Source organism: Drosophila subpulchrella, chromosome 2L, assembly GCF_014743375.2.
Source record: "Drosophila subpulchrella strain 33 F10 #4 breed RU33 chromosome 2L, RU_Dsub_v1.1 Primary Assembly, whole genome shotgun sequence".
NCBI classification, from domain to species: Eukaryota; Metazoa; Arthropoda; class Insecta; order Diptera; family Drosophilidae; genus Drosophila; species Drosophila subpulchrella.
This window is the reverse complement of record NC_050610.1, coordinates 13,473,559-13,490,666: the sequence shown is the minus strand read 5'-3', so window position 1 is coordinate 13,490,666 and position 17,108 is coordinate 13,473,559. Positions and strand designations below refer to the sequence as shown.

General features: G+C 37.4%; 2 protein-coding genes across 5 annotated transcripts in view; one reads left to right on the top strand and one right to left on the bottom strand.

Annotated features, from left to right (window-relative positions):
• The window catches only part of LOC119545997 (leucine-rich repeat and fibronectin type-III domain-containing protein 2), a 57,083-nt gene that overhangs the window by 15,490 nt on the left and 24,485 nt on the right, over nt 1-17,108 (bottom strand). The window lies entirely within an intron of this gene.
• LOC119546000 lies at nt 7,607-10,381 on the top strand. Its single transcript, XM_037851998.1, has 2 exons — nt 7,607-7,973; nt 8,534-10,381. Exons 1-2 carry the CDS (start codon nt 7,793-7,795, stop codon nt 10,309-10,311), a joined length of 1,959 nt encoding a protein of 652 aa, XP_037707926.1. The 5' UTR covers nt 7,607-7,792; the 3' UTR covers nt 10,312-10,381.

Sequence of the window (17,108 nt, the reverse complement as noted above, 5' to 3'; positions counted from 1 at the left end):
AAGGGGGTGGAGTGGGTGAAAAGTGAAGTTCGCTTCCAATTGATTTGCTGGCGGTTTTGTGGTCCACCTCTGTTTGCCTGTATGTGGATGTTACAATCTTGCTGATGCAGTTGAATTTTAATGAAACTTTTCCCCTTTTTTATTTCGAGCAGAAAATTGAATTATAGCAAACTCATACACCCACACACTCGGTCTGAGATTTTCAATTTTCTATTGAATCGACTGGGAAACGGAGAAAGACATCTGGAATATATAAAAAAAAAATCATAAAAGTAAAACTCTTCAAGTCCTTTTTCGAGCAACGAAGGCGATTGCATTTCTCTTCGGGACATGAATTATTCAGCCAACAAACTGCAATGATAAGCACTCTTTCACTGCCCCACCCACAGACCATAATTTAGCTCTAAATTCTCTCTCTGAAATTCACAATAAAATATGCAAAAGCCTCGCCAAGTGCCAGAGACCTTAAATAATAATGGGGCATAGTGAGATATCCATGGAAAAGCCGGCAAAGTAAGCCCAGACCCATCCACCATCGCCGCTAAGCTGCACAAATTTGCATATTCATTGCAGAAGAGCGTACTGAAAAAAAGCCGAGCTGAATCGCCGCAGATTATAAGTTTCACAACTCAATAATTAAAAGTGAGTAATAAAAGAAGAAAATCGCGTTGAGAAACAGAAAAAAAGTCAACAAGTGGTGGAGTTTTGAGATACTCTTTGATTTGAAAGAAGATATGAATAATAAATTGTAAAGAAAGAGACAACTTAAAGTTAAAATATTCAAAAGATAATTGCTTTTAAATCCCTTAATGCGTTTAAACTTTATTGAATAATAACTAAAATATTTGTTTTAAGTTGCTAAAAACTTGAAAAATATTAATAAGTACAACATTTTTGTTTACGTTTGAGGATTACATTTGCAAAACTATAAATAAGTCTTTTTTTAACAGATTTAAGTATAGTAGTATATAATACCTAAAAAAGTAATAATAATATTAAAAAATTACAAATTACTAAGATGATTTAATCAAAGATAAAAATTTTTGGTAATTTAAAATATTTTTCCCCCATATCAGAGAACCTCATCTTAAAACCCCTAGCCACACATGCCTGAAAATATTCTATTAAATGGAAAATTAAGCTCAAATCTTGGCAGAGCACCATCAGCAATAACAACAAAAGTGGCGACAAATTCAGGTGAAGGCAGGTGGGATTACCCGATGTCTTCTTTCATATTTTCCTGTCAACTGCAGACCCGTCTCACCTGTGAACATACCTTCGTATACATATAGTATGTAAATTCGTATATTTGTGACTGCAATCTGGGGGAGCACGCATCTTAAGCGGCTTATTACAAATTTTCAGTTGTTGTATGCGATGAAGATGAGTTTAAATTATGAATACTCGTAGGCGAATTCAAGTGCCTCACCTGCCCTCGTATTTTCGCATTCCCTGCCAGACTATTGGCACTTGAGCTCTGCAAAGTGATGGTAAATAATTGTAATTGAAGACGGCAATTGTTTGCCAGCAATTAGCCCCTTTTGCTGGATATATCTATAATGATGTATGCAACGTAATGGGTATTTTTGTGGGGGCAGCGGATGAACGCCTTCATTTCATTTTTGAAATCAAGCAGTTTTTGTGGCTCCGATGAAATCATCTCTTTGTATGGCAATATGTTAATCAGGGTTGGGCCATTAAAAAATATAAATTGGTTACTAATATTTTTGAAGCAACATCCGCTTGAGTAAGTGACCTTAACTAATGTGCTATGTGGGGATGGGACTAATCGTTGGTTGTTAAACCGATTTCTATAGGATTTAATGATATTGCTGACAGATAAAAATTTATAAAATAATCCAATTATATTCAATTCAGTTAAGATACTGTCACCTTTATATTAGTTATAATATTAAATATAAGGCAAATTTGTTGTTTATATTTTAATCATTACTGTTTTTCCTAACAGTTAGTGGTTGAAATTGGATTATAATAAGCTGCTTCATATATCAAGCTCCCATTTAAGTGTCATTAAGTTTTCCGCTCGATTATTTCTGTCATGCCAGCACAAGAGCAAAACAAATTTAATTTGGTTTGACTGCTGGGGAAATATTACTTTTCTCGTGTTGAACCAATTTTCCAGTTGCTCAAGTGAAAACCAGAGTATCTGCCAAAATGGGATTATTGATATGAGTCTTGTAAACCTTGTTCGCTTGTTTGTTTGTTGGGTTGATGTTTTTTTGTTGTCCCCCCTGCTCGCCTGAAGCAAATATTTGCAATTCGGATGGGAATTGTTTCGCTCAACTTAAAGCTTTAAAAAGTTTGTAATATCCAGTTCGCCTTCTTGCCAGACAGACGATGAGGACGAAGTTAAGGCTACGCAGATCAACTCATCTGTCAGGAGGTTGCCATGAAAATGGTATGCGGATGGGTGGCCAAAGTCCGGAGGCTGAGACGCAGACATTTATTAACATGGCTTGGGTGTGGCGGCAGATGCTGCCAGAAAGGTGTTAAGTGGCAGATTCTGGGGTGGTGGTGAGTAGGGGGGAAATGATGATGAAGCGAATCTCACATATCAGCATAAATAAATTTAAGTGTCGAGCGCCGAGGCACAAAGAAATCTGCGTAAATTTCGCTACCATCCGACCGATGTGGCATAAATATAAATTACCCGCAAAGACGGGCATCGCTTTTTTTAATGATAAAAAATATTGTAAGTGTGTGCCAGTGGAGCAGACAAAATATTTATGAAAAATATGCGGCGCGTGTCCGTTGATTTTTTTGCCGGTTCAACGCGGATTCTTCATTTTTAATGGCTAATTAAATTGGCAACGTCGAAAGCGGAGTGGAAAAGTTTAAATTTCTTTCGCCAAGAATTCAATGAAAAATGGAACGATTCAATGGTCAAGGAAATTGGAAATCCAATTGGAAGGGCTGTACAACAACAGTAACTCCATCAGTAGACAAATAAAGAGTCTCGGTTAGTTACGTACTGGCACAAAAACACACATACGCAGTGTTGGCTAGGGGAACACTTGGCCTCGCAAACATTTGCGCCAAGTTAACTGCGGTCGGATTTTCGGCTACTGAGTTGGGTTACACTGCTCTTAAATAGCGATGGGAAAGGGAGTGGGTTTGTTATTAGGGAAAATAAATTTTAAAAATAATTTAAGCATCTATTCAAATATACATATATATATATATTTTAAAAATGTTGTAATAATACAATTAAAAAGTAGGTAATCTAAATTGTTAAAAATAATATAGGTTTACTTTGGCTTCTTTGGCTTATCCTAAACTTTTGTACAAATTGGTAAAGGTAACAAAATAAAAATTTTTGAATTGCTCTTAGAAATTTCAACATTTCAAACATGGTTGTGCATAACAATTAATTCCTTAGGCATTTCTAAATTAGCCAGAGAAAACAGTAAAAAGCAGTACATTAAACTCAAATCAATCCATCAATCAAAGCCTATAAAAGTACGCTGACCCACTTCCACCGAAACCATCGCATCATAACTCGTTCCCTCACTGACCCATTTTCAGTTTTTGCCATTTAAGTTTTTGCGTAACGCCGAACGCACCTTACTACTGCCAGTTTGCCTGAGCCACTTGGGCATCTCTAATAGGAAATGCATTTGGCGATGTTCAAGTAAATTACGTCAGCGGCTTGCCGCACAAACAGTGGACGGGGGGAGAAGCGGAGTAGTAGACAATGTGGAATAAGTGCCAGCATGGGCTGCTTAAAACACACAACACTACACAGAGAGAAATACATTATAAAAATTTAGAACTTTTCTGAAGTTAATTCCACTTGCATGTACGAAATTGCTTAATATATCAGAATATTAATCTTGAATAATAGTATTTTTGGTATTTCATTTATATCATTTTAGTAATTCATTCAGTATCATATAGGTAGTGATGATTATTTAATAATATTTGAGGACTATTATACATTTTCTTGAGTGTGATCCAGAAATATTAAAAAAATTATTATGATGCTATGATATACAAGACTACACAGAAAGAAATATCCAAGAACATTGCTCTTGAATTGAGAACATTCGTTCTTAAAGAAAAGTTAAATTGAGTTTATTTAACATCTTTTAAGTATACACTACGGACTGAACTAATAGTTTATTTGTTGAGATATACAATGTACATAAATACAGCCAATTTAACTTAATTCGAGCAAAATAAAACCATTTTCAACTTAAAAATGTCGTTCTATTTTTAAGAACATTTTTAAGTCAGACGAGAACGTCAGAATTTTCTCTGTGTATACGACTTTTTATAATGGAAAGAATATAACTCAAACGGTTTCAAGAAAGATGGTGCTAGGACACGATTTTTTTAAATATACAAATTTAACTTTGGTGATTGAAATATAGCTAAACAAAGTTTGGCCCTTTATAATGTACAATGGATGCCCTAAGCTAAAAATACGATTTTAGAAGACATTTATATTTCCAGCTCTTGATAATTTCTCTCAGTGCATTGTCTCCCCAACATTCTGTGCATGTCTGTGTGTGCTGCTCCAAATATGGGAGCAGAGACAAAATGGAATCGCCGTCGTTGTTGTTGCTGTGGCGATTGAATCCGATCCGTTTGAAAGAGTTGATGTTGAGTTGGCTGGGAACGCGCTTCAATACGAATTGGGTCAACTGGCGCATTTTTGGCCCGAAGAAGAAGAAGCATAGGAAGCGCAATGGGGGCGGGAAAAAGGGGTTGGGGGTGGGCCAGGCTAACGGTTAATGTTATTGCGACTTTGCCATTTATCGCCGGCCATTGTTCGCCACCAACTGAGATTTCCAGCCAACTTGAAGTTGCTTTTGCTTTTGCCTTGCTTTTGGGCTACTTGCTGTGAGGCAGAAAGTCAAGTCGTTTGACTTGGCTTTACGACCCATTGTAACGATAGATGGTGGAGAAGAAGCTGGTGAAAACATAAAACCAGATCGGGAATTAGCTTCTTCACTGCGCATTTGACCCAAGTGGCAAATGCAAATCATCTCTAATTGTTCATCTCTTTGCCGAAGAAGTCATTGCTGCACAGTAATTGACAAGATATGGTTTTCAATTTATTTATTGCACAAATGCTTGAAAGCACAAGATTTACTTAGCTGGCAGAAACATAAAATCGTAGACCCTTAGCAGGAGTGCCATTGACAAATTAAATTAATTTGCTCATGTGGAAGGGCCAACAATTGAGTGTGATATACAAAAAGACTGCTGTCCTAGCCAATTGCATACGATAAATAGATTTTATAATAAAATCAGCACTTTAAATCTTAATCAGAGTCAACAAAACAGTTTCGAAAACTCATTTAAAAAAGTATTAAGGAAAACTCCAACGCAGTCCAGGCCGGAAAACCGCATAATCAAGTTTTAATTATGCATAAATTGTTCGCACACACTTCCAGCAGCTTTATCAGACACTTGCATAATTATACAAAGTTTCTCTATGACTTACTTTCCATTCGGCAAATCCTGTTTAATATTAAAAATTCGCCCAAGACAAAGAAACATTTGAGGCAAACTCAAACAGTGAGGAAAACTTGAGCAGTTTCTGAGGCAAGTTGAAGAAATGAAAATGACAAGGAGAAGTTCCTGTTCTGTTCGCTCTTACTCTCTTTTTGTTTTACCAACAGACATTGTCTTGTTGAGAAATTGCGCATATTTCCGTTTCCGTTTCCTGCATAAAAGCCATTATATGTATGTATGTGTGCGATTCTGTCTGGACGTTTTTGCCAACTCTTTTTGCGACCTGAGCTGCAATTTCGGCTGCCTTCCTGTCGCTTGATGTCTGCGCATAAATTAAAGGCATACTTTAAACAGAATAACCGCATGGCATATAAATGAAACTTTACGAATTTCAATTTGTAATGAAATATTTGCCGTAACCATGAGTTATTTGCTCAAAAATTTATTTATAACTTCTCAACTTTAAACCGGTTGTCCGACATCATGAAGCTTATAATCTGATGACAGCAAAAACCTGACACTTTTTAATATTTTTCAATACTGGGCTGAGACTTTTTTGGTCGTTCGGCATTTGATATTGATGAAATTTAGCTTGCCATTGGTAAAAAATTTGTTATTTTTGATGGCCACACAAATGGGTAAATATATATGTATGTGATGAGGAATTGGGCTATAGGGGTGTACAGCTTTCAGGCAGTTCAATCAACATGGTTGACGTTTGATGTAAAAACCTTTCAAACGCATCTCGCAGATAACCAGGGATTTTCGACATTTTTCATGATACCCTGTGGGCCAAAGGGTAACACCAAATTGGATTTAGAGATTGATAAACTATGAATTATAAATGTTTTATCCAAACAAAAAAGAAACACATGTTGAAAGGCAACAAAAACAATAAAAAATACTTTTGATTTTATTTAGTTCATATAATAGCTTTATAACAGGGTATTTCCTTAAACGACACCTTACATTTCCACCCTACTTGATTTTTTCTTTTTTTAGACTTTACTATCCGTGTGAATTTTTACCAATATGTGGCATCCTGTTGACTGACTGCCGACTGATTGCGTATACGCGATGTGACAGTTTGCTGAAAATATGTTGCGCATACGCCCAGTCTACCGCCAGCCACTACATACACTCCCTATCAGCAATAGTTGAACTGGATGCGCCGGAATGTGTAGCCTGTCTATCTGCCCGAATCAAACCGAATGTGATTTTTAATTCTACAATTTTTGACATTTGCGTTTGCATTTAAATTAGATTTTACGAGGCCACAAACATTGACTACCAACCAATTTGAGGGCTGTCGATTGGCCCGCACATTGAGGGAAAATGGTTTGCGTTTGCAGGCATGACAAATGGGAATTCTACCCCCGAACTATCGCACATGTGCTACATTTTTGGTTTTCTTGTAGAGGATTCCCACTCCAGTGACATAAATCTGTGTGTTCTTGGCCTTCTTACCACTAATTGAAACATTAATTTTGGCCAAATGTCTCAATCGGATTGAGAACAATCACAATTTGCAAGACATTGTCTTGGCTGCCCGCCCAAGGCTTTCCCACTTTTCGACGACTCAACTTAATTGCATCATCTTCACTCACACACCGCAATCATTTTGCATCTTTGTTTGCTGCCGCTGGTTCCAAAAACGAGAGAAAAAAATAAAAACAACAGAAGCAGCTTCATAAAATTAAACTTAACCGTGTTGATGATGTTCATTAAGCGAGCGTAATCATAATAACTGCCCGCGCAGCAAATATTAAACACAAAATGGTGTAAAAATTAATTGAGCCCTAATAGCTGTGAAGCATTTTTTCGCAGCCACAAAACGGAGATTGAGTAAAACGCATTTCGTATTTACCCACACCGACCTAATAATGCATAATTTAAATCGTTTCTGCGGAGTTTACCGGAGATTGAGTAACCCAATTTAAGCGTCTATAATTAATAACAATATTTTAAAGTAAAGTAATTTTGATTTACCCCCATAACATTTTGTTAAATAGTTTGAGGGATGTGCTAGAAAATGGTAAAATGATTCCTTTAAAAATGTTACATCAAATTTGGCTTTATATGTCAATTTAATATTCTGAAACAGTTCACCATATTTACCAGTAAACTCCTTAGACTAACTGCTCCGAAAACACAGGGCTCTGAATTTTCCATCAACTCTTTATATAATTTTGTATTCCACTTAACAAGCTCATTCTGTTCAGTTCACATTTTGTTTATTTGGAATTTTCCGGAAAGGAGAAAAATTCATTGAGAGAACTGCCTCTAAATTCGAACATTTTCGCCCAAAATGACTTTCACCTACAAGGAACTTATAGACGTGGCCATTGGCTCCCCGGAATCGGGACATGTTAACTTTTACGCACTGCACGTATTGCTCACGTGCTTTGCCCAGCGATTGGAGGTCCTGGATGAGGTCGTCGAGCAGGAGGACTATATGGCGGCCAATGTCCGCTTGCAAAGCAGTTTATGTGAGTAGAGAAAGGACTCTAGATAGTCACTATTCTTAGTAGTTAGCAAGATAGGCTTGTAGACAAATGTTATGAATTTTAAAATCTTTTTTTTTGTGTGTGTTTTGTGTAGTGTTTTAACTACATTTTGATTTTTATATTTATTATATTATATTTATTTTATTCGAAAGGTTTTTTATCGTTTTAAGAGAATAATTTTTTTAACTGTTGAGTATACAGATATAAAATGGAATTTAAAAAATGAATATCTACTAATTAAATTGCAAACAATATTATACACAGCATTTAATTTGCATAGTTCAGTATGAAAATATTTCAATCCAGGTAGAAATTATTAGATTATATACTAGCCATATTTTCTGTAAGTATTTTATAGTTAAAAACAAATAATTTTTTATTAAAATCAATTGTTTGTCTTTAAATTTACTATAATTGTTATATTAATGTAAATAAAATTAATAAAAATCGAAATGGATAAAATGTATTTAATATCATTTAAACTTAATGTTAAAGGCTACTCAAAAATAATTTTTTATTATTTTATTTTATTAATTTCATAGTGACCTTGAATAACACCTCGAAGTTCCGCCTTTTTGCTGGCGCGGATGCCGAAGAAGGAGCCGCTGCCGAGCCAGCGGATGAGGCACCAGCTGAGGAGGCAGAAGCTCCACCTCCACCGCCGCCCGCTGAAGAGGCTCCTGTGGCGCCTCCTGCCCCAGAGGAAGCTGCTCCAGAGGAGCCCGCTCCGGAAGAACCAGCTCCGGCTGAAACTGCTCCGGTGGAAACTGGAGCGCCTACGCCAGAAGCAGTGGCTTCCACCCACGAGCCCACTCCAGCTCCAACTCCAGCTCCCGATGAACCTCCGGCTGCTGAACACGAAACAGGATCAGCAAAAGTCCAAATGGAGCAATCAGCCGAGGCCAAGGCAGAAGATTTGGTCCCACAGGCTTCGCGGGTCTCCTCCAGATCCTCCACCCGCGAAAAGGCCAGAGTTGATGGTTCACTGACCAATAATCTAACCCGTCTGGAAAGACGTCTCTCCAAGATCGAATTGCAAAAGGAGCAGGCCGCCATGGAGATGCAACAATTTGTGAGCAATCTTACCGGCCAACTGAAGATCACCATGGAGCAGGTGAACAATATGACCCATTTGCTGATCGATCGCAAACCGAATCCGCATAGGATTAAGATACTTCGTCACATAGCCAAGCAATTGAGGGTTCTGATGGGAACGACCGGGGATGAGGTTTCGGTTAGTTGGTCCAGTGGTGAGATTGTGGGGGCCGAGGAGGAAGAGTGCCTGGAGGAGGAGGAGGTCCAGGAGGAGTCCAGTGCGCCCACCGAAGTGGAGAAGCCCGAGGAGGAAGAGGAACTTGGCCTGGAACAGCCCCTTTGCTATTCCCCTGAGAAAATGCTAAATGAGCTCCTAGATCTCAAGTCCCAGTTTTGTGCCCTCACCAATAAGGTCAATGAGCTGGCAGCTACCCTGCTGAAACAGGACTCCCAGAGACTCATGGACATGATGAAGGATCTAGGGGAAACAGTGAGGGACATCAAGCTCTATATGGCCAGCAATAAGGAGGTGACCAGTGGCATGCTGATTCGCCTCAATGATTGCGTGACTCAGATACAAATCTTGAAAAAGTCCTCTGCCCATTTGGATGAGGTGAAGATCGATAAGACAGAGGTGGAACTTTTGCTGGCCGAGAAGGTGGACTTCCAGCAATTGGCCACCAAGGTGTCGCTGGAGCAGCTCGAGGAGTACAAGGCCAGATTGGAGCAGATGTTCTGCGAAGTGCGGCACATTGTGAGTTTGAATGAGAAGAATGTCCTGCAGATTATCGACAATCTGCGTATGACCTTGGGCATTGATGCTTTGGAGTTGAGTTTGAAGGACTTCCGGGAGATGATCGAGCGGCGAGTGCAGATGATAGCCGAGGCATTGCAGAAGTACATGGAGATGACCAATGATGATTGTGCTGCGGCTGCTGGAAGGGTCAAGGTCATGCAGGATTTGGCCTGTCTGGCCTGCGATACCACCTGTGTGATGCGAACGGTGGAACGATCAAAGGTACCCTCCTTGCCAAATGCCAAGGGCTCCACCGGTCTGGGTCCCATTGTCACCTATGAGTTGGGCCAGATCCGCAAGTCGGGCATCATGGGTTACTATCGGAAGGACGAGTTCCCCCACTCGACGAGTGCCTGGACCAAAGGTGCCTCCGGTGTTCCCATGGTCAAGTGCACTCCGCGTCATGCGGGCGGAAGTCACACCACCCACACCGCCGATGAGCACATGCAGAAGGTCGTGCTCTCCAAGAAGAACACTGGATGGACATAGGACCCTACCCTATAACTACTTACTAATTATCTCATCATTATTATTTGGCAGCTGAACAAAATTAAAGAGATTAAAGTGTTAAAATCAGTAAAATGGGTATTTAATGGAGCTTAAAAAGTAACTAAAAAGGGTACAGCTTATCTTTTTAAAAGCGTATTCTTAAAAAGATGATTTAAAAACATTTCTCACAAACATTTAATGATTTTATGCATGCCACTTGAATTAGGATTTTAATTGATAGCCACCATGAATATTTGAATCTAAATATAATTCATTGCATTTTACTAATTGAATTTCATTCAATTAATTTGACAATGAATTTTCAATAAATGTTTCATAGCTAGCATATTTTTGGTTGATTTTAATTTCTATTCAATACAAAAAAATGTTTAAAGCCTTTATAATACTGAATACATTTCAGAAATATTTTATTCCTGCAAAGTATGCATTATTTATGTTTTATAAGTTCTCCTGCCAACTGCAGCTTACACAACTCTTACAAAATTGACGACAAAAGATTTGCCTTGTAAAATAATGAATATGCACAGATTCCCTTGCTCTAGATCCCATCATCACATATTTTAATCTCGGAACACACAAGAACACTACACTTTAATATTCATTGCATCACCGTGTAATTCCATAAGAGAATTAAATAAAATATGTTGACTGTAAGCGATTTATGTTAATGGACTTTTTGGCCAAGAGCATTAATTTTCAAGTTTCCATGGCTGTGTGCGACACTTTGGAATTATCATTGATTGCACTTTTTACTGTGAGGTTTTAATTGACGCAGTTACCTACAGCCAATGTGTGCATACATATATGCGAGGAAATATATTTTAAAACATTTATTTTCGCTTTGCGGCTCATTTAAATTTGGCTTCGCATTGCAGCATTCGAAGCATGCTTGTGGCAGGGATTGATAAACATTTTTTATTGTCCAGATCGGGTGTGAGTTTGTTTCTGCATCCGATGCTGGGCTAAAAATGAATGACTTGAATGGACTGTCAGGGATCGTTTTAATGGGCTAACGATTAAATGCATAAATTTGCCATAAATTGAAACAAGCAAACGGTTACAAAACATGACAGGAATAAATATAAATACATTTCTGGCCCTGCTTGGTTAAAGGTTATTGGCAGGAATGTAAAAAAAGGACACCGCAAATATGGCAAAACTGTCATCTACCCTTTATTCAAATGTTAACTACAAGAGCGGACTTCCTTCGACATAAATTTTAAATTATTCAGCATATTAGTCAGATGCCATTTACATGTTAAACATGAATTATTGAATTGAAAATATTTAAACAGCATATCTGTGATGCAAGAATTTATGTTTAATTTTATTCGTCGTTTAATTTTTTCTTCATGAAAAATATAGTTACTCTTTAAAATCGGTGTAAAAGTAGTATAAATTAGCATGCCTTTTAAGAACATTTATATAAAACCATTTGACTGCTAAAAACAACTTTCATTTGATGTTTTTAGTTCCCTTAAATGGTAAAAACAAGTGCTTGGCACTAAGGCCACATAAGTGAACGCGCAAATTAATTAGAGGCTGCAATGTGAGCAGAATGAGAAAGAGAGACAACGGCAACGAAATTTTAATGAAAACAGGTCAGTGCATAAATTGCAAGTAAAACGGGCGAAGCCGGAAGGCGAAATGTAAACAGAAATGGACTAAGTTTGCCAAATGGCAGAAATAACAGCGAATAGCAGCATTACACAGCGAAAAAACCATTTTGTAAGAGAACTAAATTGCCTGGCGCAGTGTGACCTTGCATAGTGACTGAAATTCTTTGAAGCCGCATGGTCACTCTGCAGCTTTATATGCTTTGAAAGCAATTTAAATTTTGAAGCATTTGGTTTCCTAAATGATCTAAACATTCTTTTTGTGCATCGATGACAGACGTCTTAGACAAAAGCGGCAATAAAGTCAACTGCAACTCCATGAATTGTGCAATGGACACCGCAGAAGGCGAGAAAGGAAAAAAACAAACAGAGAGAAAAACAAAGACGTTGGATAAATAAATTAAAATGCAAATTTAAACGAAAATGAGTGTAAACAGTAAACACTTCAGATTGGGGTCTGAGTGCAAGGCTAAGACGGAAGTCTCTCGATCTCGACATAGTGGAAAGCAAAAGCCAAAAATCAAATCGCGGAAATGACCCAAAAAAGTGGCAGACACCGCGCCGGTAAAAAAAAGCATGGGAAGAGAAGAAGATGCGCCATTGTTGTCGCTCTTTGAAGGTCACACTTGGAGTGGGCGGAAAATGGGGGAGGTGATGGGGGCTGGGGAAAGTGTTGAGCTTGAGCCAAATTGTTGAGCCAATTTCCACGTCTCACTTACCCCATAACCAACTTAGATTGCGGCACTCTGTTATCTTTGTGCGATTTCCCAAGTTCCAATAACTGCTGGCGCTTTAAAACTTTGTAGACTTACCTAAAAAGAAAAGAAGTGATTTTGTGTGATTAATATTAATAGTGGGTAATGGCAACTTTTTGATTTGCTATTCTAAAAATCAAAAAACAATAGATACGCTTGAAAATTATTTATAGCTGTATGGAAATTGTGGGTAGAGTGGAAAATATGTTGCCCGCATTTCCATTTTGCGGTTTTTCCCCTCCCCACAACCAAAAAAAAACCGGCAACAGGAAAAGTTTTGCGACAAAATTCCGGCATTTCTACACAAAGCCCGATAGAAAAGTTCTTTTGTAACTAAATCGTGATAAACAAATATAAAATAAAAGACAAATAATTTGTGCAAAATGTTTGTGGTTAACCAAAGCAAAATAGTCAAATATTTGTAATGGAGAAGTTTGCATTGAATCGGTCAAGGGACTGTAAATAAAATACTTCTTTAATGCATTACTTTGATATAACAGCGAATATTGACACGATAAAAAAGAAATCAAATAGAAGTCAACTTTTCAATTCCCTTTTGTGTAAAAGTCAAATCATCAGCTTAACTTAAATTTTTGTTTCATTTATTGAGTGAAAAGTAAATATACATTTTTAGGACTTCACACATCGTGTGTTGAAAAACAAAATAGAAAATTGAAAATGAATCAAACCAATCTAATGAACAGAAATTCAAAGTTGGCTGGTAAAAAACGTAATCAATATCGCAGCTCAGCAGGCAGGCTTACATAAGCAAACACAAACACTCTCCCGTATGCGAAATCGTTTCCATTTCAAAATAGCCAAATGATGTTTAAGTTGGAATTCAATTTGAAGGCAATAGAACGAGGAGAAAGGTTTTCCATCAGAGGCAGCCGAGAATGGAAGTCAAAATGAATTATTGCTCTTGGGCCAAACTCATTTTGGGCTTTTATGTGCGTATGTGTGCGAGTGTGTTAAATAAACATAGGAGTTCCAAAAAAAAAAAAGTAGAAAAGAAAGGCATTTTCGGCATTATCTTGGCTGCTATTTTCAACTTTTTTGTGGCCTAAAGTAAAATGACTTGGGGCCAAAGACGAAATAGCCTTGAACTGCACAGTTTGACGCAGCTGAGAGACATTTTACTTAAGGTCTGCTTGTATTTTCTGCAAAATGTTATTTTGTTTTCTTGCCAATATATTTCGTTTTATACGAACTCTTACCTAAGCAATCGATTGATATATGATTTATGACGAGATTGTGGATAAAATTTTAAATTAAATGCCCAAACCAAAATCTAATGTTTTTCATCTTTACATTTTATTACTATTATTAAAAGATTACCTAAGGATACATGACCTGCATTCTGGTTTATACAAATTGGACTGCATTCCTTATAAATTTCTAAAAAATTTCAACCGCCTTGTAGTTAAACTCGTAGGTCCATTAAATCTTTATTTATTTCTATATTCTTAACACAAAGATATACAAACGAGAGGCATTTTTGTGGCTGTTGCTCTGCTGTTATGACTTGTTTGGGTATTTTTCTGGTCTGAGGGACATTTGCATAAACCGCAAAATCTGCTTGTTTTGAATTAGCATTTTTTGTTGTTGATGCTGATGTTTATTTTTCTTCTTTTTTTAGGGTGTTCAGGTCCGGCCAATAATTTCTTTGGCTTTGGGCTTCTCATCTCTGGTGCTTTGTCTGGCCTTTGGGCGTTTTAAAAAAATATATATTTCAACGAGCTAACTTAAAGGTTTTTTTTTTGTCATATTTTTTTATGTCAGCCACCACAAAAGTGATATATTCGTGGATTTAAATCTGTGTTTTTGTTATTTTTTCAAACCGAAAACCTGCTGCTGGGCAAGTGCAGATAAAACGAGAGGCGAAATTGGGGGAAGTCTTCCAGCTGGCATCTTGAATATTTATCTTTATTAGCCATTCACTCATGCGTGAATCAAAAAACGAGCACACAAAAGTTTTGCCAGCATGCAAAAATTAGATAGGGGCGTTCCCCGCCCACATCTCACGCAGACACGCAAAGAGACAATGGGCAACTTAATAAGTTATCAATCAAATTTCGTCAATCGTTTCGGGTCAAAGCAATCAATTTGCGTGATAAAGTCAAATGCCTGAACAGGATCCGGTGAGAGATATCTTTCATCTGCCACGCCCTCTTGTCCCCATGCCCTTTGCCACCCCTTTTCCCTTTCAAACATTTTGGCCACAGTTTCTGTTCAATCCTCTCTTGGCCATCAGTTGTTGGCATTGTTTGTCTGACAGTTGTAAAGTGATTTGCTACGTGAATTGGGCGATGCCTTTGGGATCTAGGGAGAATGGGTTATTTTCGGTTGGAGATGAAGGTTACAAGCGCTAGAATTGGAAAATATGATTTGTATACATTAAGAGATTTGCTGTCAGCTCATGGACAGCCAAAGATGATTTATATTGATGTAGGGAATGTGACAGAAGATGCATTATTTGGGCATTGGTCGAGCTACATGCAAAACAGAATAAATGAATAAGTTATTGGATGCTGTAGTTTGGTGTTGGTCTAATTAGATCCCTGGGGGAATCATGATTTCAGTTTGTAAACTTTACAGTACGAGTATTTGTAATTCATGTATGGTAACAACGTTAAGCCAATCGATAGAAACTAAGTGCACTACGTCTGCATAAAACATAATTACAACCAAGAAGCTTAAAATTAAGTAGTAAATGTAGAATCCGTAAAACTCATTGGCTTATCATAGAAAATTCGAACAAATAACAACAAATTAAACCAAAGTAAAAAACATTTCACAAAACTCTTCCATTTAGAACAAGTTTGTAACGATTTGACCCGTTAAAAACCTGACCCGCTTTATCTAGTCTATTGAAAAGTAAAAGTTTATGCAAATAACATGTTACGATGAAATTTCCCTGCTATAAATAACAGTAAAGTTAACAACCAGCAGTTACCATAAAGAACTAACGTTCCCCAAAATAAAGTTAGAATTTCATATCTCAGCCTCTGCCGTTCCATCTTAAGCATTTCGATGGCCTTAGACATCAAGACCCAATCACTGTTTGATGTCCGATTTCCGTCAGTTAAGCAGTTTCGTGCCAAATTATGCATAATACCATCATAATCATCCGTCTATAAATAAACAGAGCATCTAACCAGTCAGACCCCAAAACCCGCAGCAGATGATTACAATACAAATGTTGTCCCAACAAATCAGGCAATGATAAATAATCATAACAGACTGTTATGTTTACCAGCAATAGCAATCGAATCGACATTTCGGCATTCGATTTCCTGTTTATGCAACACAACCGACAAAGTTTTTGTCCCAATCGGAACTCATAGAGTTCTAATAAAAAAAGCGAGCGAAAAACTTGCCGGGCAATCGCAGAAACTTTTAATGTCGAAGAGTTGAGCAAGTCACAAACAAACAACAAAAATGTTAATGGAAAAACATCTACAATGTAGCGTAAAATGTATCCTTAAGAGAGATAGAAAGAAACACAAAATTAATTAAGCCGCAGAAACGGATTAAAACGTTGACCAAAAACCAAAAAGCTAAAAAATGGCACGAATTCCGGTATGTGATGCTAATGCTTAGAAATAAGATGGGGCTTTGGATGGTTGAGATGCTGGTCAGTTTCGATGATGAACCGAAAAAATGTGGGTAGATCATAAGAAATAGGTAAATACAATGAGTTTCAGATTTTTAAGGCCAATATATATAAATAAAAGTATACTTTTATGATTTAAAAAATTTGAACATTCGATATGGAACCCATAAAATTTATTTTTATAAGCTTGACAATAAACACCTTTTAATAATAAATATTATGTTAAAGCTAAAGAAAGTCAAAATATAAAAAAATGTGGTTATCGTACAAATCGGTCCAATTGCAAAAGTTTATCGATTTTTTTTCCGGGTCAAAACAAATGAAAGTTAGCATTTTTCTATCAATCCTAAAATTATGGCTCTCACTGTACCCGAAAATATTACGAGGAAGTGCTTAAAACGTGAGTTTTCAAATTTTTTATCGATTGGATCACCAGACAAAGCCAAGGTCAGCATCTTTGACAACTAATCAATATAAGACTGTAGAGGCATCAACGAAAACGGCAAATAAATTATGCTGCCCGTTGAGTGGAACCTCTTGAGAGGGAAACTTAAGCGACTCTCGTGTATCTTGAAGATGCCAAGACGATGAAGATATGGATGGGAATGGGGTTTTGGGGTGGGTTATAAAGATAGGATGGCGGGTCAAGTGTGACCAGCCAAGTGAGTTGTAAACAAATGTGCATACCTTGTCGCTTATGCTTATGATAAGTAGCATTGTGGGATTGATGTTGCCCAATGGGCTGGGCTCCAGTTCCTCTTATTTTCGGGATCCCCACCATATCTATCC

Bases quoted from the DNA above. Each gene is read 5' to 3' on its own strand.
- LOC119546000 (XM_037851998.1), top strand. From the start codon at position 7,793: ATGACTTTCACCTACAAGGAACTTATAGACGTGGCCATTGGCTCCCCG. The intron at 7,974-8,533 runs GTGAGTAGAGAA...TTAATTTCATAG, and splicing joins CCGCTTGCAAAGCAGTTTAT to TGACCTTGAATAACACCTCG.